Below are 22,067 nucleotides of genomic sequence, written 5' to 3'. Positions count from 1 at the left end.
ATGGATGTTATGGTCAATTTGTGGGTCACTATTACTAAAGATGTTGATGTAATAATGATTTGGATCATTATGATTAAAAGAGGAAAACAAATGGGGTAAAGGCTCTTCCCCATATTTTCTCCACAAAACACAAAAGAATAATTTTTCAATTGGACATGGAAAATGGAATAGTTAATAACCCCAGAAAATATGATTTTCCGATATACGATGGTGCATTTTCCCTGGAATTCATTTTTTCTACCCCAAGCAATTTTCCACCCAAGGAGGAAAAATGTTTTTCCACCTAAAACTAAAAATCAACTCTTTTCCAAAGAGAAATCAAATGGCTGAATTAATTTTCCCAAGGAAATTTAATTTCCCATTACCATTTTCCGAATGAATTCATACACCGAATTCCCTGCAATCATACAGGCCCTTGTAAATATTTTCTTTCAGTGAAAGAATTATTTTCCAGGAATAATATTCTTAGTAATCGTATGGAGACTAAAAGTAAACTTCTGTGACTGTGAGTGTAGTAGTACATAGAAAATTTAATCCGAAAAAGAAAGTTTTAGAGATTTTTATCATCATTTCAAGGCCTTATCCAAACTTTTGGGATCAACTAAATCAAAATTGTTCCTCGTGTCAAAGCTGCAGTTCATCACACTTTACCTATCAAGGATTCCTTGATTCCATCAACTGGAATAGTGATTTTAAACAAAATTTACTCAAAATCTCTGGAAAAAAAAGTAGCCATCTTCAAATGAAGAAACTAGTTCAAATTTTTATTATTCATGCAGAAAATTTTATAATGGGTTGATCACCCATGACCTACTTACTGATCACCAAAGAAAGAAAAATGATCTTGTTGAAGGGAGAAAGCTCAACTCACAACAGTTACAATGTAAGGTTCAGCTTCACTCATGAGGGTTTGATGTGAAATATCATTCAGAGGAAATTGGAATGCAGTTTATATGACCATTATTATATGGTAAACAAAACCCACAAAAAAACTACTTTATGCACAGAAAGAAATCTGTCATGCAAGAAACTGCGATGAACACACGTGTGCTAAAGAAGTTTATGTGGTTGAATCTCAATACAATGGTGAAATTGAACTCCAGAAATCAAGTGAAAATGATGTAGCCAGCCAAACTGTAGGCCCAAAGCATTTAATGTTTCACGGTCTGTTTTGTTCCGGACTCGGCCAAAACCAGAAGTTTTAAACGAATTTTTTTGAAACAGTATGAAACTTTAAGCCAAACGTAGATAATTGGAAAAGAATAAGCATTATGCAAATAGATTAAGGAGTCTTGGTTCTCTAATCTCTAAGGTGTTCTTACTTCACATTAAATTAGAGTTCAAGCACAATTAGGAGAACTTTCTGGCTGCCTCTAGGCCATCTATAAATACTCCATGTATTCTACTCGGGCAGATTTACAGTGGTGGCACTTGCTCCCAAAAGAATTTTCAAAGTCTATGGATTAGTGAGCTATTGCAACAGATTTTAGCCAAGGATAAAAAAATCTGCCACTACTGCCCCCAAAACCATTTTTCTCTCTTTGTTGTCCCCACAAAAATTTCTACTCTTGCTTGTCCCCCACTTGGGCAAAATCTTGACTCCGCCCCCTGACTCTACTTATTTGGTGAAGTTGAATAAGCATTGCTTGGGTGCAGTGGTCTCATCCATTCCAATAGAATTCAAAATATTAAAAGGGTTCAAGTCAGTCAGTAATGACAAGATGCTATATGATTAGAGGATCTATAGACAACTGTTCAACATGAATCTAGGTAACACAACATGTTTTTCATTACTATTATTTTTTCTTAATTTCTCATTTGATTTCCATGAAGAAAGGAAAGATATGGAAAAAAAAAAACCTAAAAATTGTATTTAAGAAGACAGAAATAACTTGGAGAAAAGGCAGCCAGATACATGTCAAGTGACAACAGATTGAAATAAGAATGAGAAGGCAACAAAAGATGAGTCTATAATTGACATGTCATAAAGAAATGTATTTTAGAAGAAATAACGAGACAGGACCATCCATAGTATAGAATAAAAAAGGCCCCCACAGTGAAAGCAGTAACAACCAAAAACAAAAAAGAAGTTACAACTCATTGGTTAAATATCCAAACTTCTTTTTTTTTTTTTTTGATAACGAAGGGTATCTGAGCCAGCTTACGCCCATCCAAACTAGTCCCTACGCCCCGCACCCAGGCTATGTCTGGCTGCTTGGTCCAAGCCAGTGTGTGGCCACCACAAGAATGTAGTTGGTGGGATTTGAACTTGAGACCAACTAGGGAGCAGACCTAATGATACCCAAGTCTACCGCTCAACCATCCCTGCGATGGTTTAAATATCCAAACTTCTGAAAATTACAAAAGTTAAAAATAATAATAATAAGAATTAGCAGAAGATTGCATGCCTCATCCCTATGGCAGGAGTTCGAATTTGAATAAAGAAAAGGCCTAGTAAAAAAAACAAAAAATATATCTATCCAACTTTGGTATAGATATATTGACAACGAAATAATTTGCAAGAAACTCATCCATGTTCTTCTGAAGTTTGATTTTGAGAATTTTCATAACTGAAAATGATTGCTCTGTAGTTGCTTAAAAATCGAAATAGTCAATACAAGACGAAACAATAATCAATCCAAGAGTAGATTTATGACTTTTTTGTTTCCACTAATCCTCAACATAGTTCAGAAATTATGAGCATCTTATGGAAATCTGGATCATAAAGTACATTAGGCTCATAATATTGCAATTGAAATCTCAAAAGAACTCTCTTACTCCGTGAAATCTTGAGGATAAAACTTCTCTATAAAACAACAAATATCATTAATTTTAAATGATTCATAAGCATCTCGAGGATCTAAAGCTAAGCTAAAAATAAAGAGCTCCAATGCCCACTCGTTAAATCTATAGTTTAACTCATGTAACAAAAAATATATAGCAATGGCTATTTATCTATATGAAAATGATGTTCAATTGTCAGGTGATCTCATTGATAAAGAGACCGACCTCGGCCTATTACATACTGAGCGCAATCATACCAGGCGCATTAATGTCATATTGTTCACAAAATGATTTCACATTCTCAAATAAAACATCCCAACCATATTGGCACAATTTTTAAATAAGTATTTTTGAGTTGAAACTAGATGAATGGCATTTACAATGTCTTAAGATTTTTGCTACAAAGCTTGATAAAGAATATAGTTTTCTCATAACTTCTTGTGCTAAATGCAATAATGATAAAAATAAAAATTCTAATGATATAATTGAATTACCCCTAGGGGATTATCTCGTAGTAAAACTAACGACAGGGGTTTGCCTCCTCTGGTCGTGTGTTCGAAATTGGGTGGCCTCCTACCTTATCCTGATGCATATTAGGAAACTTCTATGAGGTCGAAGCATGTGACTTACGGACTAAACTCTTCCCAAAAGGGAGGTGGGATACTTTGTATTATCAAAAATAAAAAAGATGTGATGAAATTATAAGCTGCATCAATGTCCCCACGTTGAGAGTAAATTGATCACTTTCTAATGATGTTTCGAAAAACTGTACAATTTACATCAAACATCCGTATAAAACTGCAAACTGAAGAAAAATGAGTCTTAACGAGTATCTCCATCTCTTTACAAAATATTAATCTGATTAGAATCTCTACCAATTTTCAGTTCTTGAATAACTATCATATATTTAATTTTATTTATTTGAACAGATTGTAATTCATTGTTGTATTTGCAAGAAACGCCAATAAAAATTAATGGATAAGAATAACTTTTCTAGATGGTGTAACTAATGTTAGTTGTAGTTGACGAGTCAAAGAACGTACATAATATACACATAGGGTAATTAATTTCATTTACCATGCATATTGCTTGCATCTTCACACCCTTAACCTCAAATATTTTAAACATTTATATTGTAACAAAAGAAAACACTGAATAACTATTTTTTTTTAAATCAACGTAAGAATGTCTTCAACACACATAAGATCAAAGAAACACTCCTTTATAAAATCAACATCATCAATCAAACTTAAAACAAGAGCCATTTACTTTCGCTTAGATTCAATTTTGTTTCATCGACAAGAATACAAAATTTGACATTTCCAACTTCCTCATGGATCTTGTTTCTCATTTTATTATAAATAATATACAAAATCTTCCTTTGACTCTTTGGTAAGGCATAATTGACATATCTTAGAGCATTTTATAGGATAACTTCGACAACTTTCTCATTATATGTTGCCAAAATCTTTATCATTTCAATGAACTTAAATTTGAACATTCATCATAACTTACCAAAGAGTCAAAGGAAGGCATAATTGACATTTATTAGAGCATTTTATAGGATAACTTCGACAACTTTCTCATTATATGTTGCCAAAATCTTTATCATTTCAATGAACTTAAATTTGAACATTCATCATGACCTTTAAAAATATACATGAAATATATGTCATCAAATTGAATTGATTAAGATCTGAACTGTAAAGAATACTTCAAAAGTTGTTCAGAAGTTTGTGCTTACACTTTATCAATATGTCGAGATAATCTCATTAGATCCTCATAAAATCTTACAACATTGTTATGTGGTGAACTATGGTCTTCTCTGACATGATTCATAAATGACACCTCTTTCTATCATTAACTTTCTTCAAATTTCGAAAATCTTCAACAACAAATGCTTTGATATAGGATACCCAATAAATTTCTTTCAAAAAAGAAGCATAATAAACAAAATACATCTTTTGCAGGAGCAAAAATACTCTAGCCAAGAAGAAAACACTAAGAATCAAGAAGATTGAAGTCAACAAAGATGTTTTTTTAATCTCGAAAGTAGATTACTTTGGAAGAATAGATTGATATGACCTTACCTTGATCATGCTCATAAAATTTCATCTTGTTGATTAAGGGGATGTAGTCATATTTGACGACGTAATATTGAATTACGCTCTAAAAGATATCATCAATATCTTTAGATTCGACACTTAAAAATTTTAAATTTAAAAGACAGTCTCCTCATAACAAACTAAAGTATTAAGATTTTCACGTGCTTGACTTTTAGGTTTATCAACACCTTTTTTCTTAAAGATGCATCGATAGTTTTTACTACCTTGAATTTTCGTTGACTGTGATTATTCTCTTTGGTGTGAAAATATTTATCTACTTCTTTTATGTCTTTAGGCCTAATAAACTTTTCTTTCTGGCATAAAAGACTTAACTTGCTAATCCTGAAATAGTCATGAGGTACGGTTTTCTTAGCTTTGAACGTGTAGTACAGTAGAAGAAATGAAAAATTAATGTTTAAATGCAAACAGACCAAAAACAAAACAAATTTCATAAAAATCACACATACACAAATATCAAAACCAGCCATCTTCAACCTCCCCCCCCCCCCCCCTCAAAAAAAAAAAAAAAAATTCATTTACTTTTCCTTCAAAAACAGTCATCTTCCAACCATAAAAACCATTGATTTTTTCCATCAAAACCATTCATCTTCTAAATCCTTGATTTTTCCCTCAAAACTAGTCATCTTCGACCTCGAAAAATCCTTGATTTTCCCCTCAAAACCAATCATCTTCAAATTCAACCCATAAAAATCTGCCATCTTCAACCAATCAATCCGCATAAATCCTTGATTTTTCCGTCAAAATCAATCATCTTCAACCTTGATGACGTGTTAATAAACCAAAAATTCAAGCATCCGTTGCATCAAATCTTAATCTTTAGTTCATGATGAGGAGCATTCTTTTAATTCTAAATCTTCAATAGTCGATCCTAAAGATGTTAATGATAATTTTTTTAAATGTAATTTAGAACTATATCATCAAATATGGCAATATCTTGTTAATCAACAAGATGAAATTCAACAAACTCACATCAAAGAAGGACCATATCAATTTATTCTTTCAAAATATCCCCTTTCGAATTCAAAAAAAGAATCCTCATTGATTCCAATCTCTTTGGTTCATAGTATTTTTTTCTTGGCTAAAGTAATCTCCTGCAAAGGATGTTATAATGTGTTTACCATGTTTTCTTTTTGAAAATAAATATACTAGGTGCCATGGATCACATGCATTTATTGTTAAAGGTTTTCAAGATTGGAAGAAAATTAATGATGGAAAGAAATGTGATTTTATGAATCATGTAGGAGAAGATCCTTATTAACCACATAACATTGATGTGAGATCTAGTGATGATCTAATTAATCAATCTTGACATATTGATAAAGTGATGCATGCTCAAATTTTGAAGAATCGTTTGTAACTCAAGACTTCAATCGATCCTGTGACTTACAATTCAAACATGTTCTTTTAAAGCAGCCATAATAAATATTTTAACTCAAACAATCAAGGTAATTTCATTGAATGATAGAGATTTTGGCAATATGTAATGAAAAAGTTGTTAAATTTTTCCTAGAAAATATTATAAGAAATGCCAATTATACCTCAACAAAGATTGAAAAAAGGAGATTTTGAATATTCTCTCTAATAAAATGAGAAATAAGACCTGTAAGGAAGTTGGAAATGCCAAATTTTGTATTATTATCAATAAAGCAAAACAAGCTAAGCAAGAGTAAAAATGACTCTTATGTTAAGATCTATTGATAAGATAGATTTTATAAAAGAGCACTTCTTTGATCTCATTGAAGACATCACTATGTTGACTATTAAAAAAGATTACAATATTTTCTCTTGTTATAAAGTAAATGTTTAAAATATTTGAGGTCAAGAGTATGAAGGTTCAAACAATATGCACGGTAAATGAAAGGGATTACAATAATTATTGTCTATATGCATATTATGTATATTGTTTGGCTCACCGACAACAACTAACAGTAGTTGTAGTATCTGAAAAAGTTATCCTCATCCATCAATTTTTCTCAAAGTTGACTTATATTGTTTATGTTATTGATGTTTCTTGCAAATGCAACAATGAATTATAATCTGCTCAAGTGGATGAAATTTCACATATGATAGCTATTGATAAACTGAAAATTAGTAAGACTAATTAGATTAGTACTTTGCAATAGGCTAAAGATACTCGTTGGTCTCGTATTTTTCTTTAATTTATAGTTTGGTAATGATATTTCGTGCAACTTGTTCAGTTCTTTGAAACATCATTAATGAATGATTTACTTCTTTTCAACACGGGGACGTTGATGCAACTGAAAATTCAATTACATTTTTTAATAATGTAGGATATCTCACGTCCCTTTTGGGATGAGATTAGTCCCTACAGTCGCATGCCACGACCCCACAAAAACTTCCCAACGTGTAATAGGCTAAGTCAGAAGGTCACTCAGTTTTGAACACATGATCAAATAGAGCAAACCTCACTCGCTTATTTTACTATTGAGCCTACCCGTTGGGGTAATTCAATTACATCATTTGAATCTATATTTATCATGTATTTAGTGAATTTATCGTGCATTAATAAAGGAAGCTAGGGGAATCATCGATATCTTATGTCAAGCTCTGTAGCAAAACTCTCATGACATGCATCTACTATAAATTGCAAAAATACTCATTCAAAAATTGAAGCAAGATGGTTGGAAAATCATTTTGTTAATGATATGACATTAATATGACAGATATGAGTACTCGATATATAATGGATCTCCTATCGGAACTATTACCAAATTTCCTTCATTATACTCACAATTCACGTCTAATTTAAATTTCCTAGTTTTAATAGTCATCCATCACCATCATAACATCTTCATCTATGTTATGCTTATTCTACGAGCACATTTCATTTCTTGATAGTCCAACATTTATCTCCATAAAGAATTTCTAGTCTTGTCGAAGGACTTTTTTTTTTTATTGTTATTAATACTTGAAGGAATCAACATACCCATTCCACAAGAATCCCTTGTTCAACTTGTCCAACCTCTTCACAATGCAAATAATAATAATGAAGAGGGCAATAAGCGAAGTTGAAGGCTTGACAAGGTTGTTTTAATCAGAATAATCTTACCCCCTTTGAACAATTATCCTGACTTGCATGATGCTAACCTTTTTTCATTCATATCCATGGATAATTGGATCTCAAATCGACATATAGTAATAGTTAGCCCCAAAAGGGAGGCCAAGATAAGATAATGGAAACTTGTTATCTCCACATCCCAAGTGAGCTGTTAGAGCCACGAAGTCTACCATCTCCCCTGCCCCAAACGACTTACTCTTAGCCAAATTGATGCACTAACCAAAATCTCATTGAAAAAACACACACGTGCACCTTAAAATCTAATTCGAGAATGAAAGGCACCCAAGAGTAAGTCTTAGCCAGGTGTAGTTGGCAAACTACAAATGAGAAATCACAAACCCTTCAATTCCCAAAATTTATTTAGTTTAACCAATCACAACCATCCTATTCAGAGTCTCCACCACTACCATGAAGGACAAAGTTTAAAATTTGGTTCCAGAGAAAAGTTTATAATCTACTTCCAATGAAATGTTTTGGTCAGGAGAAAAATTGAAACATCTGAGACATTCTAAAACATTCAAGTTTGGTTATGGTCTCAGCTGAAACAAAAATGCTCCATTGAAGTATCTTGAAATGGCACGAGATGAAGAGAAATGAATTTAGGAGATTCCCCTTCCTCAACACTCTAATACTCCTAAATTCGTTGTAAGGAAACCTATTTACTATGCAACTGGTGCCATTGTGCCGATTCTAACTTGTGTTGTACTTCAATTGTAATTAACAATAAGAAGGTGAACAAGTCTTTCATTCCAAATTTAGGTTGACTGAATCTTCTCAAGGTCCAAGGATCTCAGTTCTTGTTGTTTCCTTGTACACAACATTTTTACGAATGTATAATTTCTTTTAGGCATTTTCGTTCTTATTTCATTTTGTGATTTTCTTATTATTTCATGTAAATCCATCCTAGTCAAGAAATCATGTCTGAAGGGCATGATAAGGACCTAAGATCGGAAAAATCCAAAAGGGAGATTTGCTTCAAATTTCCATGATATAGAAGATAATGATAGCTAATGTGATTCTCTAAACCCCTAAAATGAGCCACAAGAAACACAAGTCAAGTTGCCTATCACATGTAAATGGAGGTTCTAAAGTCTCAAATTTTGGGTAAAGATAATGTCTTTTGAAGATAATAGGTTTCCAAAATCTCTTGTTGATAATAAAGGCATTGAAGCCTGGCTAGAAACAAAAGCTCCTACAGAGGCTCACGTAAATGTACAGTACTATGTTGAAGCCCATAGTGGTAATTAAACTCATTCAAATAACAATGATTCTATTAGTGTTGATAACACCATATCTTCATGTTCTGATGAGAAAGATGTAATAGCAGAGACCCTAATGAAAGATGGTTCTAATTGTAAAGTTTCTAATGGTATTCTATATTCTAAGGAAGAAACAAAGCAAATGGCCATGGGATCATGGGAGGATGTCAAGCTAAGGGGCATCAAGGTATAGTTATCCTGATTTACTGTGTGCTTGAGCTTTTCTTTTAATATTTGTTAATCCCCTGACCTCGTTCTTATGTGGCGAGAATGCATGTATGTTATTTTGCTCTAGAATACTATATTTTCCTCACAGCCACCACATTAACTCTAGGGACTACCATATATTTTTCCAAGTCAAAATTAATCACGTGTAGATTATTACTTACAAAACTTTCCTAACGGAAAAAGAGGCTCCCGCATCAGAAAGAAGAGCGGCACCTCAACCAGCCACAGCCGCATTAGCAGTTCGCGTGGAATCAGACTAAACCAAGGTCAAGGAAGACTGAGGGTCAATGTAATATGAGAGGATCTGAAAGAGATTCAATTCGGACGAGGAATTTGACACAGGGTCAATGTAATATGAGGGGTGTAGTTTAGTTTATGATCCAAGGATGTAGTTGTTGAACCCCCTATTTTTTTATAGTTCCAAGAAAGCGTCCGTTCACGTCAGGGTCGATGTAATTGAGATGTAGTTGCTTTACGTTTTCTTTTCTTCATCGAGATTGGGTTGGTGTTCAGTGTACCGTACTGTATCGAAAATCATGCATTGGATGGATGCCCGGGCATTGAGAAGGAAGGACGCTTTTAGAGGCGAAAGGCCATGGGGAGATACCGTCTGATTGCTTAAGTAAGCTATCTTTTTGGTTAGTTCTTTGATCCTCGTTAAAAAGCTTCTATGGTCTTAGTAAATGTTGGATAAAATGTCATCATTATCAACATCATCTAAGCTCTACGCCAAAATAGTGAGTTGGTTGAATGAATCTTGTTCATCCATTTAACTTTGTCAAAAAACATCTTTTTTTATTCTAATGTATTTTTATCTGCTTTTAGAATAGATTTCAGTTGCAACATTATAAACTCGATATACTTCATCATCCAAAATTTCAAAATATGTCTGTAATTACTAAACAACGCCGAGGTTTAATGGAAACAGAAATGTCAAAGGTCTACTATTTGATTGATAGATTATTTCGTCTCGTGTTGACTCTTTTGATTTCCACGACAACTACATAGCAAACATTTTTTTACTATGAAAATTTTCAAAACCAAACTTCGCAACAAGATAGAAGATGGGTTTCTTGTAGATTACTTAGTTGTCTACATTGTAAAGGAAATTTCCGAGATTCCCCAGTGAAAAGGAACACTTTTTGCAAGTCAAAGACTCTAAAAAGACAAGGGAAAGACCAAAAAATGACATGATTCTTTTGTCCACCCTAGTAATTGGGATAAGGCAGATGGTAATGATTACATGATTGATTGGCAACAAGATCACTATGAACAAGGGTTCGCAAGCAGAGTAAAACTTGCGTCAAATGTGAGTTTGTGACAGTAAAAATGATCCAATTTGGGGGCTAATGACTCTTTATTGAACGATTCATAACAATGTCAATAGTGATCATCCTCTCTATAAATTATTCAATAAATCAAACATCAAGCTAAAAACCGTACTGAAATCAATAAATAACACAAGAAAGGAACAACTAATAAGCAAAAATATTGAGAATGACAGAAAAGGGTGAGAGTACAACACAAGAATCCAGATATCTTAGATACTAGAAATAAACCCAAAATTAAGAAGAAATTATCGACATTAAGAGATAACTAACCGTTCCTATCATCTTTGGTGAGGGACGATGGAGAATTTCATCAGAGAGCTGCTATTGCCACACCAACTTTTACAATCTTCTTCGTATTCTTCTTCACCATCGCTGATTTCAAGTATAGAACCCCTGGAAAGCATTGGTGCAATGGTGCTCCCTCTACCTCTCTCTCTCTCCGTCTTATAGAATTAGAGAGTTTCTATTAACACACCAACGTCTACTTATAACACATCAATCTAAATATAATTTTTCAAAACTTGTTTTTACGTCTCGTTCATGGACGAGAATGATTAAACAATAAATTTTTTTTAAAAAAAAATTAGATAATAAATATTTTTAAAATAATTATTTTAATTAAAATATACAAAATCACAATTGACTTGGGACGAGTTTTACTGTCTCAGAGATTTTCAAATTATCGTCTGAGTCATTTTGTCGAGATTTTGCACATGTGAGATACCTGTCCATCAGTCCAGAGTTATTTCGGTCTCGGACGAAATTTAAAACCATACATACAAACTGCTGGCTAATTTAAAAGGGATTGAGGTGTTGCAAGTAAAATTTGGTGTGTCAATAGAATCTCTTTAGAATTATGAACTTTTCTAGGTTGAGGTTCTCCATCAACATAACTGTTATGATTTGAAGAACAATGCAGATTTCCTGGAGATTGGTTCCATCTTCTAGGCATTAACTTACGCTCTCAAGAGTCCTTTGAGTGGTATCTAACCAAATTCAATCGTCTAGGTCATCCCATTTCAGACGAGTCAATCCATTCAATTCGTGCTAATTTATAGTTGTTCAGCCCGTTAAATCAATCTTACATTGTTAGTTGGTCCATCACTCATGAGGCCATGTCACGGTGAGCACCTAGAAGAGGCCCACTTGAGGCTGTGTCACCATGATCTGAGCTTCATCGGACACACGACTCTCACTCAAGGAAGTGAAATCCATGCATCCAGCAGAAGGAAGCATACTTTATACTGCACGTAAAATGAATATGGGGCTGCATGGGCATATGCCAAATCTGCAGATAAAGGATCCGATGATGATTTCATAGATTACACCTCACTGCAAATGCCAGCTATGATTAAGGTGCTTTCCAAATATGCAAGCCACCAAGACTCATAAGATAAACTTCCAAAAGAATAACAATGATAAATAAATACTAATTAGGTTTGATCCAAATGTTTTTAAAAAAAATGAGTTTTGGGAAATTCAACATCGTAACCACTACTTCCAACTTAATGGCGCCCTCCTTCCATTTCTCGAGTACAATTTGTTCCATGAAAATTGATCGATAAAACCTTGCTAAGTTTATCTTGAATGAGAATCCTCTGTGATTGATGTACATGGAGGGTCAATCTGTTTTGGAAGACCAAGCACAATCCGATGTAGCAAGCTTCCTGGCATTCCAGACAACAAACCCTCCGAGACGGATCTTCAGAATTACAGCAGAAATTGCAAAAGTTCAGCTCTCTTCAATAGCCCCTACGACACCTTTAAGAATTGGAACTGCTATGTGCTTCCTTGAGGCTCTACAGACAATACAAATAATTATATATACATAAAAAACAAGTATAGAGAGTGAGTAGTCCAGATATTTTCAGAGCTAGAATGGAGAAATATGTTAAAAGCAGTGTAGATTTTGCAGGACAAACCAGTCGTTTAAAGGATCTGCTTTGTGCATTTTTCTTCTTCTCTGTTTCTGGCTTAGCACGATCCAGAGCCTGGTGCACAATATACACGTCATTGAAACTATATGTTGGTGCATAATGTATCCATCTTATTGATCATGTGTCCTTCCAGCATTTTTGTATGGCTATCTGGTGTGATTCCCCACCCACCAAAAAAACATTGAAATCCAGAAAGTCCATTTGATACAATTTTAATTGATATTTTTACTTGATATCTTACTCAACAAGGACAATTTTGTAATTTTGATTGGAGGGCAGTACTATAATCCAGTAAATATGTTTAACATGCTTAGGGTTTGGTAATCTGAGATTTTCCACTCATGTCTCAAGAATTAAAGCCACAAATGTATTTAGTTTAAGGGGAAAAAAAATCAAAATAGGTTTCTTCCTGAAGCTTCTACACCACTTGCACAAAATCTACAATTGTTACATCTCAACAATTTGAGTGAGGGACAATTTGCCCAGCCTTGAAGGTTTTGTCTCCCTCCATGCTATTAATAATGGCCACAATCTTATTTTCAAAAGGGCTCCTCAGCCAACTAGTTTGATTTGCAGAAATGTCATAAATTGGGGATCATTCAAGAGGAGTTTCACTGATTGGCCAAGATTAAATCCAAGTTTTCTCATTAAAATAACATGCAACTCATTCATCATCTTCAAAGCCTTATCCCAAGAATATGGGTCAATGAAATGACGAATCAAGATTCATGTTAGGCGGTGGCATCATTTGCCAATCTAATGTACCCCTCCTTTATCTAGGCTTGGGAACAGCAATGTACTGTAAAGAAATGCTAAGCAAGCATGACAAATGTATATATCACTAGACTAGACTAGCATGACACAAGAGGCTAATCCAACCATAATTGAAGCTGGGTTGTACAAAGGTATTGAGTAAGGCACTAAATGAGACTTTTGTTGCTGGAGAAGAAAAAGATTACCTGAATCAAGGACTCCACCCGACGTCTCATTCTGGTATGCATGAAACCTTCAGAACACTATAAAGGAATGTAGGATATCAAAACCAGTCAAGTGTACACACATACTAGAACACACATTTCAACTTATAAACATTTTATTTGAGGAATTTTGAGAATTTGCATGATGGTATGCATTAAAGACAAGAAAGTTCAGCAGATTAATAAATAAAGAAAAAAAAAAGGTCTTTAATTAAATATAGGTTTAAATTGGTCATATTAATCTATACCAAAGCTAACACCTCATATTTTAAAATGGGAAGGCAAATGATGAGTTTTATCTTCAACACAGCAAAAATAACTAAACTCAATAATAAGAAAGGTCAAATACTTCAAGAAGTTCTAGCAATTGAATTATGCTTTTGTAACCAAGTCATCAATGATCAAAGTTCAAACCCATTCCAGTGTCTTATATCGCACCATCATCATCAAAGCCTTATCCCAAATTAACTATAAACCATGATAAATCAACCAATTGACAGAGTGTCGCCCAAACTATTACTGTTGAATGCATGAATCCCATTTTCTCATTCCACTCTATCCAGGGCCATATCTTTTCTTAGAGTGTATATTGCAAGATTTTTTCTCACTACCTCAATACACATCCTTTTCAGATCACATACTCTTAAAGTCTTTAACCTTTTGTTTTTTGGAAGGTAAAGTCTTTAACCTGCACCAACTGCTACCCATAGATGCCACCACTGGTCTTGTTAAACATGCTCAAACCGTCACAATTGATTTTATCCCCTATTGGTAGTCCTAGACAATGTTATCACATAGCATATGCAAAATCGCATATGGCAAATGCGGTCGCATATTGCATAAAATACTTTTTTATTTTTAAAAAATGAATAAAAACAGTAAAACAAAATAACAAAAAAGGGGAAAATGTTTAAAAAATCAGAAAAATATAAGAAAATAAAAGCAAACGTATAATAATATATTTGGATAGCACTCATTCTCCAAATTGAATAAAATTTATTATATTTCGTAACAAGAATAAAAGAACTCAAGAAGCTAAATAGTTAATAATATATAAACCATTCATGATACAAAGGTGGCCTATTTTAATTATCAAGTTTTTGTTCTAGATAAATAAAATGGACTCTACTTTAATAGTTAAATCATTAGATACTATCATCTTATGTTAGAATGCATAAACTCAATATTTTTAAAAAAATAGAGTAAAAATAAGACTTAAAGAGAATATATGCGAGTGAAAGAATAAAAGAAAAGCTCAGAATAATGCAGGAATAAGGGGGTGGAAATAGGGTAGTTGTAGGAGAAGATAGATTAAAAAAACTTGAATGTAATACTCCAATAGTCAAATCTTTGCCCATTGGAGTAATATGTCATCGCATACTTTATATGCCATAGCATATTACAATATGCGACGCATACTTTTGTATGCCATGGCATAATGAACCAAAAACCCTAAATCGCATATGCCATCATGGCGTATCCGTTTACTCATAGAAAATAGCATATGCGATCACATTTGACAACACTGGTCCTAGATTCCCTTAAACAAGCAAATATGTGATTTTGTTCTTCCCAATTCTTTCATCAATCTCAAATCCTCATCTTTGCCACAATTTTTACAAAAATATGTTTTTTTATATATATAGAAGTACAATTTTTACATGAATATGTTTATTGATTGTACAAGATTCTAACCTGTAAAGTATACACGGTCTAACAGTTGTCTTACAAAATTTCCATTAGCTAACAGTATATGCTGGTCAAGAGCTAATAAAATATTTTGGGAGGGTGAATCCATTTTGTTTTTGTAGTCTGTCTTTTGCTTTATATTCTAGCATAGGACCCACTTAGCTTTTGTCAAAGTGGGTTTGTTTGTTTAGGTCGTTGAAGATGTACTAATATGGAATTTGAATAAACAACCATGCAGGAATCCTTCATGGCTAAAGGCTCGCAAATTCTAGGCCTATGCATTAGGCTAAAGAGGAGATCACAATCACACTTTTTTATAAGATGATTTTTTTTGTATTGGAATCACAGTTTTCCAATACAGTGATTGAAGAGACGGGAATTTTTTGACCTAATCCTCTTTACAGTCCTCCTTACAATCAAGTAAATAATCTTGCATAGAGCTAGGCTCAACTCTTCACACATAATGGAAGCGTGGGGCTTCCGTACTTCCTTACAGGTGTATCATGTGGAGAGGCATTCTTAAAGTGAATTATAGCTTTCTAAAGGCCTTCATTTCAAGGTTGGCGAGGAGGATAGTCATATTTTGGGATGAAATTTGGCACAAGGATTTGTCCCTCAAAGAGGATTTTTCAACTATTCTCCCTTTCTTCTCAAAAGAGCATCTTCTTCAAGAGCTCATGATCTAGGATGTCGAGGAATTATCCTAAAATTTTGATTTTCGGAAAAATCTATGACTGGGAAATTGACTTAATTGTTGGGTTAGCACTCGTCTTAGAAGTATTCTAAAATACCCCTTGAACAAGGACACTATGTGAGTCCTCAAGGCCGAGTTGTATATTTAAGGAGAAATCCTTCTATTCTTGGTTGTGCAATTGTTCTGACTGATTTCCTAGCTCCATTGTGTGGGGTTTCTAAAAGTGTTTTTTGCATGGACTAGTTCCCTGGACAAAATCCTAATTGTCGCTCATGTTATTACCCAGAATTAGATCATGGTCCATTTCTACTACATGTGTAAAGCTAATGGTGAATATAAGAATCATTTCTTGTTTCATTGTAACTTAACTTAGGATATCTGGAGTTTCTTTTTTAGTTTGGGATGGATTGGACAATGCCGAGATCATTGCCCTAAGTGTTTTAACATACCCCCAGCTTATGTTCTAGAGGAAGTCACTTATGGTGTTTACTTGCTTTCAGATTGCTCTAGGGAATTTGGAAGGAAAGAAATGGTAGGTGTTTGATGGGGAAGAAAGAAGAGTCCAAAAGAAAAATGTTTTCAACTGAAGGGGTATTGTATAAATAGTTGTCGAAATTTATAGAGTTCATAAGCTTCTATTTTTGAAGATTTGTTTTTAGATGAGAGTTGATTGTTAAACAGAAAGTATAGTCTTCTTTATATATAATTTTCTTTTCCAAAGTAGGTCATATCGCCTTGTCGTTGTACTTAATTTTCTCTCTTTTAATAAATCCTTATATTTACCCAAAAAAAAAAAAAAAGGTGTTGATAGCTATGAATAATCTCACCTTCACATGGTAACTAACATATGCACGAAACGTCAATAAACTCCAAACGGTTCTGTCCAGCTTCCTGCCTTCCACATGGCGTGGGTAAATTACTGCAGGGATGGAGCATCACACTGTATAAGAGGTTAAAATGAAACAGAAGATTAAGAAAATGAACTTGCATTTTTATAGAATTACCAAAAGTAACAAATCCTGAATTTGCAGTTAGTGCTTGGGAAGGAGCTCCTTTCAATTCAAGTGGAGGAGAAGGAGACCACAAACATGGAGGAGCATTATTGAGTCCAGTGGTGCGCCTTGCCTCTACAAATTCCTGAATGCCAACTTATCTCCTCAGCCAAACTTTAAAACATGAAAAGTAGTATAGTACAAGAATGTCTACCAAAAATAAGCTTAAATTTGCAAGCGAACAGTACCCTTTAAGTTATTTCAAACATATTGTTACTTGTTAGGAATGAGAACCAAAAGAATTCTTCCAGAAACAACTTTCAGATGGAGATGCAGTTTCCCATATTTTTGGAGTCTAATGCCACAAATAAGTTCATATCTAGCAACATTTTTGAGAAGGTGACGCATTTCACTCACAAGGTTTTGAGTAAGAGAGAATTGTTTACCTGCAAGAAGGAAGTTGCCAGAACTGTATCTATGGAGTCCTTGAATCTCATGGGAAACACTACAGTTACCTTTTCTGCCTGCAATAAAAAAGTCTGCAATTTAATCTGACAATCTCTCAAATACCAAAGCTTCTCATTTTTTCAATAGATAAAAGATTTATTAATATAGCTCAGATAGGCACCCAAACCACTCTTGCTCAGCTGAGAGTATGAGCTCAACTTCAATTATATAATGCGTAACCCAGGGGAATGAGAGTTGACTTAAAAGCTGAAGTCTAGCAGAATTAAAAAAGCAAGGAGCATGGACAGGTTTCTTCATCCAGTTTGAAAAGACCCAATGATGACCAAAGAGAAGTGTGCTAAACATGAAAGGATCACTTAAATTACCAAGTGAAAGGATAACTATTTCTTTTTTTTTTTTTTATAATTGTAAAGATTGCATTAATAGAGAAAAGAAAAAAAAAAAAAAGAGGAAGCTGAGATAGCCCCCATACAAGGGAAAGAAAAGAAAACACAAAGTAAAAACACAATGGAAACTAAGTGTTACAAATAGCATCCCATCTAAACACAAAGTCCTGGAAGGAGACATCCAAAAAATCCCTGCTCAACTTGTGCATGCAAATACATGTGGAAGTTCTTTTAATCTGAAAGATTACATACAAATGCAAATCTGTAAAAAGAAAGCTATGGTAAAAATGAAAAGAGCATTTGTACCTCAGGAACAAGGAAGAAGGACTCTTTTGGCCGATGCACAAGAGCAACAAAACGATCTACATCTGCAGCAACTTTCCTTGAAGCAAGATGCTTTAGAACCACTCTTAATGGAGCTCCTAATACCACTTCTCTCAGAGATGCAATTTTTACCAACAGAGCATATTGTTGTTCTACATAGAAGCAAGAATAAGAAGTGTTATAGAGATTTACGGAGAGTGAACAATGGGAACAAATTCAGTCATAATTTGTGAGACTGTGACGTCAGCTAGAGAGGATATGAAGAATTAGGAATTATATAGCTACTTTATGAATCATTTTTTACTCGAAATTTTTTAAGGAGATGTGAATGGCTACTTCTGAAGGATTAGTCCTACAAGTTTCCGCTTAGTCATAGCAATCTTATAATAACCTTTAAAAGAAAACTCGTTGAACCTTCATCTGATGGAAGTTTTGCCAAGTTGAGCTTCATTGTTAGATTATAGCCATCTTTTGGAGGATCGAGAATTTGCACAATTACACCAAATGCCGCTTTTATAGCTTCTATGGCTCCAAAGGGAAGCCCACCATAGAAAACAGTCTCTGGGGGCGGAGTGGGTAATGACATCGATAGCACGATGAATTGAGGATACCTCGTGGACACCTGCAATACAGATCCTTTGTAAGAGAACCTTTGAGAATCTTTGGGATTGCAGGAATCCCTAGAACATAGTGCAAAGAAAAATAACTGAAGAAAGTTGACATATCACACAGCACTGGTATCGATGTTTAGAAATAAATTATTTCTTCCTCACTCAACAATATAGAAGAACAGAAAGCTGCTTATAACCTGAATATGATAGCGAACATCATCAAATTCAACTGAATGGCAATCCAGTTCAACTCCTTTATCCATACTGCAAAAAATCAATATTGTGAAGTATCAGCGTACCATGCCAGCTAATCACAGTAACATAGGCTAATTTATATTACCCTTATTCCACCAATCCACATACTGGGTTAGGAACTCCAGAGGGTAAGATAGCTGTTTACAAGTTGGCACAATTTATGCCTTAAGAGTAATAACAATAGTCATGGTAAACATAAAGAAATTGAGAAAGGTGGTGGACTCCGTTGCATGGAAACAGATATGAATCTCATAAGCTGACAAGGGTACGAAGCATCAGATTCAGCAAACCCAAAAGAATATGACTCGTGGACTCAACAGTCAGCATTAAACTTTGGGGTAATTTAATCATATTCCCTCGAACTTTTAGGTAAATTAATTTAATTATAGTAACATAGCCCTTTGACCCTGAGCCACCATCAATAGTTCACCGTAATTCATAAAGATCAAATTGTCCTTGATTTTCTTAAATGGCCACTAGGCCTTTGTTTTCATTTTCGAACAAGGGTTCATATACAACACCTGTCTAGTTTTTTAAGATTCTTGGCATTCGTGTATATCAAAAGAATGGTCAGGATGAAATCCAGGTTTATAAAATAAAATACAAAATATAATTATATTTGACCATTCGTTCGTACATGATATGTGATCGGACAGCATAAATCCAGCATGGTCTACACAAGTCCAATGGCCTTTCTTCTCGCTACCCTTGAGATAGCCAAATGTCCTCAACCCCTTCATATTTTATACGGTTCTTCAATAAACTAGAAATGGTCCTTGGATTTTGTTGTTGAAAGCATTGTTGGAGTATTTACTGTGTTTTACTTAAATCATGCTAAAGTTTTTTTTTTTGATAAGTATAAGATTTTATAAATAAAAAATGAGAAAAATGATACAAATGAAGCCGAGAGAGCCCCCAAGCTGAAAAGCAAAAAGGAAAACCTACTAGTTACAAAGGCTATCCCATCTAAATAAAAAGTCCTTGAAAGAGAACCCGACGAAATCCTTCCTTAACTTAGCCCAAAAAAACAACAGCCCTAAAATCTTCATGTACAGCATATGTGAGTTGCTCTCTTTGCCCTGGAACAACCTGTTGTTTCTCTCCTTCCAAAGACCCCAAGCAATGGCCGCAAAAATGATAGCCCAAAGGTGTCTTTTTCTATTAGAGAAGATGTTGTAAGCCCACCCTTCAAGCATCATGAGGACATTCTTGGGGAGGTCTCTTATATTTATCTTTCTAATGACGCTCATCAACTTGGGGCTCCACAAATCAGATCCTTCTATACTTACTTCCACCACTTATTTTCCATTTATAGCATCTTTTATGCTACTATTTGAGACAATTTTACAAAGCCATATGGTAGCATGTATGTATGTAGCAAGTGGTAACTACAAAATTCCAACTTGTGCGAAGCATTCTAATTCCATTGGTTGGATTAAACTTATCAAAGTAGGTCTATTTGATTATGCATAAAGTAGGTGTTTTGGTCGTAACCGTGTATTTTATGATTATTGACTAGACTTTAAAGTCAATTTTGAATAACCCATCTTATAGATGGCATCCTATAAATGTAGTCAACACCATGGTTTTAAATCTCGGTTTCGCATCTCATCTCATTCACGAACGATGCCAAGTTGACTCACATCTCATATAAGGCGAGAGCTTTTTCTCAGATCTCTGAACTAGATAGAAGAAGAAAAATGGAGATCTTAGTAATGGCGTCTCTCATATTGTTCACAAACAATATCGAGATGATTTTTTTCTTTTTTCCTTTTTTTGGATGAATGAAGGGAAATACAAAGAACAAAACGGGAAGGTCAAGGTGACCAATCCACAAAAAACAAAGAAAAGGAAACTAACTAGCTGACATCCTACAAACGGAATCCCACCAAACAAGAAAATCCTCAAAAAAAAAACCCTTTTGAAGTCTTTGACAACCTTGCACCAAAAGAATAAAAACCCTAGAATCGAAAAAAAAAAAAAAAAAAAAGATCTCTCGGTTAGTAAGAAGCTTTCCCTCGAAAATTCTGGAATTTCTTGACTTCCAAATACCCCAAGTGTTCGCAAAAGGAGTATGAATCCAAATCAATTGAGGATGGAAAACTCGCCCCCAACTGAAGCCACTCAACAAAGATCGAGATGATTTGGGTGATCTTAGACTATTTTTAAAACCCTGGTCCACACAACTATCATTTATGTTCTCTTCCGATCATTGAATGGTGTGATCTCCTAATCAGCTACAATTGAAAGACGTCTACTAATGACATGAAAAGATAAACTTTAATCCGCCTTCGAAGTTCGAAATCAAAATCCTTTAAAAATCCCAATTGAACGAAATTGCAAATCAAAGGTCCCAATTCCTTCTCTTTCCAAACATTTCCACACTCTTTGCTTCCTTCCATCAACTTCGTGGAATTAAGAAATTCCAGTACTTAAAAACATACATATTTCAGGATACTTCAAATCACCACTAAAATTAGAACAAACAACCCTAAAATCTACACTCATCCACCAAATACACAGTTCTAGAACCAAAACAGCTTAAATGCTTTACGATCACCACTAAAATATATAATAAAAAGCCCTAATTTCCACAAAAGAGAGCCCATAACGAAAGAAAATTTCGAATCTAGTGTAATATTTTCTAAACAGATCACAGATCAAGAGTAAGCAAGTAACAAAGAAAGAAACAAAGAATCACAAACATAGGACTTAAAAGAAGATTTTTGTATGAAAATGGGGAAAATTGACTCACTTTTGAACTCGATTTAACAAGACTTGTAGGAGAAATCTTGAAGGAGATTGAAGCAATATCATCTCTGAGAATCGCAATTTTGCTTCTTCTGAAAACTGCTGGTTAAAGGTGATGGATGGACAACAATTTGATAAAATTTTGAGAAGGAAATACAGGGAACAAAGAAAGAGAC

The 22,067-nt window shown here is 34.1% G+C and overlaps 1 protein-coding gene across 2 annotated transcripts; it reads right to left on the bottom strand.

The window, feature by feature from the left end:
* Positions 1-1,954: 1,954 nt before the first annotated feature.
* Positions 1,955-22,067, bottom strand: DIS2 (Arp2/3 complex, 34 kD subunit p34-Arc). Of its 2 annotated transcripts, none has more exons than XM_086446442.1 (11): positions 21,896-22,067; positions 19,083-19,149; positions 18,689-18,896; positions 18,257-18,426; positions 17,543-17,620; positions 17,109-17,241; positions 16,932-17,023; positions 13,704-13,760; positions 12,730-12,798; positions 11,078-12,606; positions 1,955-2,351 (listed from the first exon to the last, which is right to left on the bottom strand). In XM_086446442.1, the coding sequence occupies exons 1-10, from the start codon at positions 21,955-21,957 to the stop codon at positions 12,571-12,573; spliced, it is 972 nt and encodes a 323-aa protein (XP_086302568.1). In that variant the 5' UTR covers positions 21,958-22,067; the 3' UTR covers positions 1,955-2,351; positions 11,078-12,570. The 2 variants fall into 2 exon arrangements, with proteins under 2 accessions (XP_086302568.1, XP_086302576.1); XM_086446450.1 differs by having other exon boundaries at positions 1,955-2,325.

Source organism: Akebia trifoliata, chromosome 1, assembly GCF_017979445.1.
Source record: "Akebia trifoliata isolate Shusen 1 chromosome 1, ASM1797944v1, whole genome shotgun sequence".
NCBI lineage: Eukaryota > Viridiplantae > Streptophyta > Magnoliopsida > Ranunculales > Lardizabalaceae > Akebia > Akebia trifoliata.
The sequence above is the reverse complement of the archived record's forward strand: the minus strand, read 5'-3'. Positions and strand labels throughout refer to the sequence as shown.

What these genes read in the sequence shown, in the direction of transcription:
- DIS2 (XM_086446442.1), bottom strand. Translation starts at nt 21,957, where the DNA reads ATGATATTGCTTCAATCTCCTTCAAGATTTCTCCTACAAGTCTTGTTA. An exon ending in AAAACTTCCATCAGATGAAG is followed by an intron (nt 18,427 to 18,688) that starts GTTCAACGAGTT and finishes GCTTCTATGTAG; the next exon opens with AACAACAATATGCTCTGTTG. An exon ending in GGGTGGAGTCCTTGATTCAG is followed by an intron (nt 12,799 to 13,703) that starts GTAATCTTTTTC and finishes ATTGTGCACCAG; the next exon opens with GCTCTGGATCGTGCTAAGCC.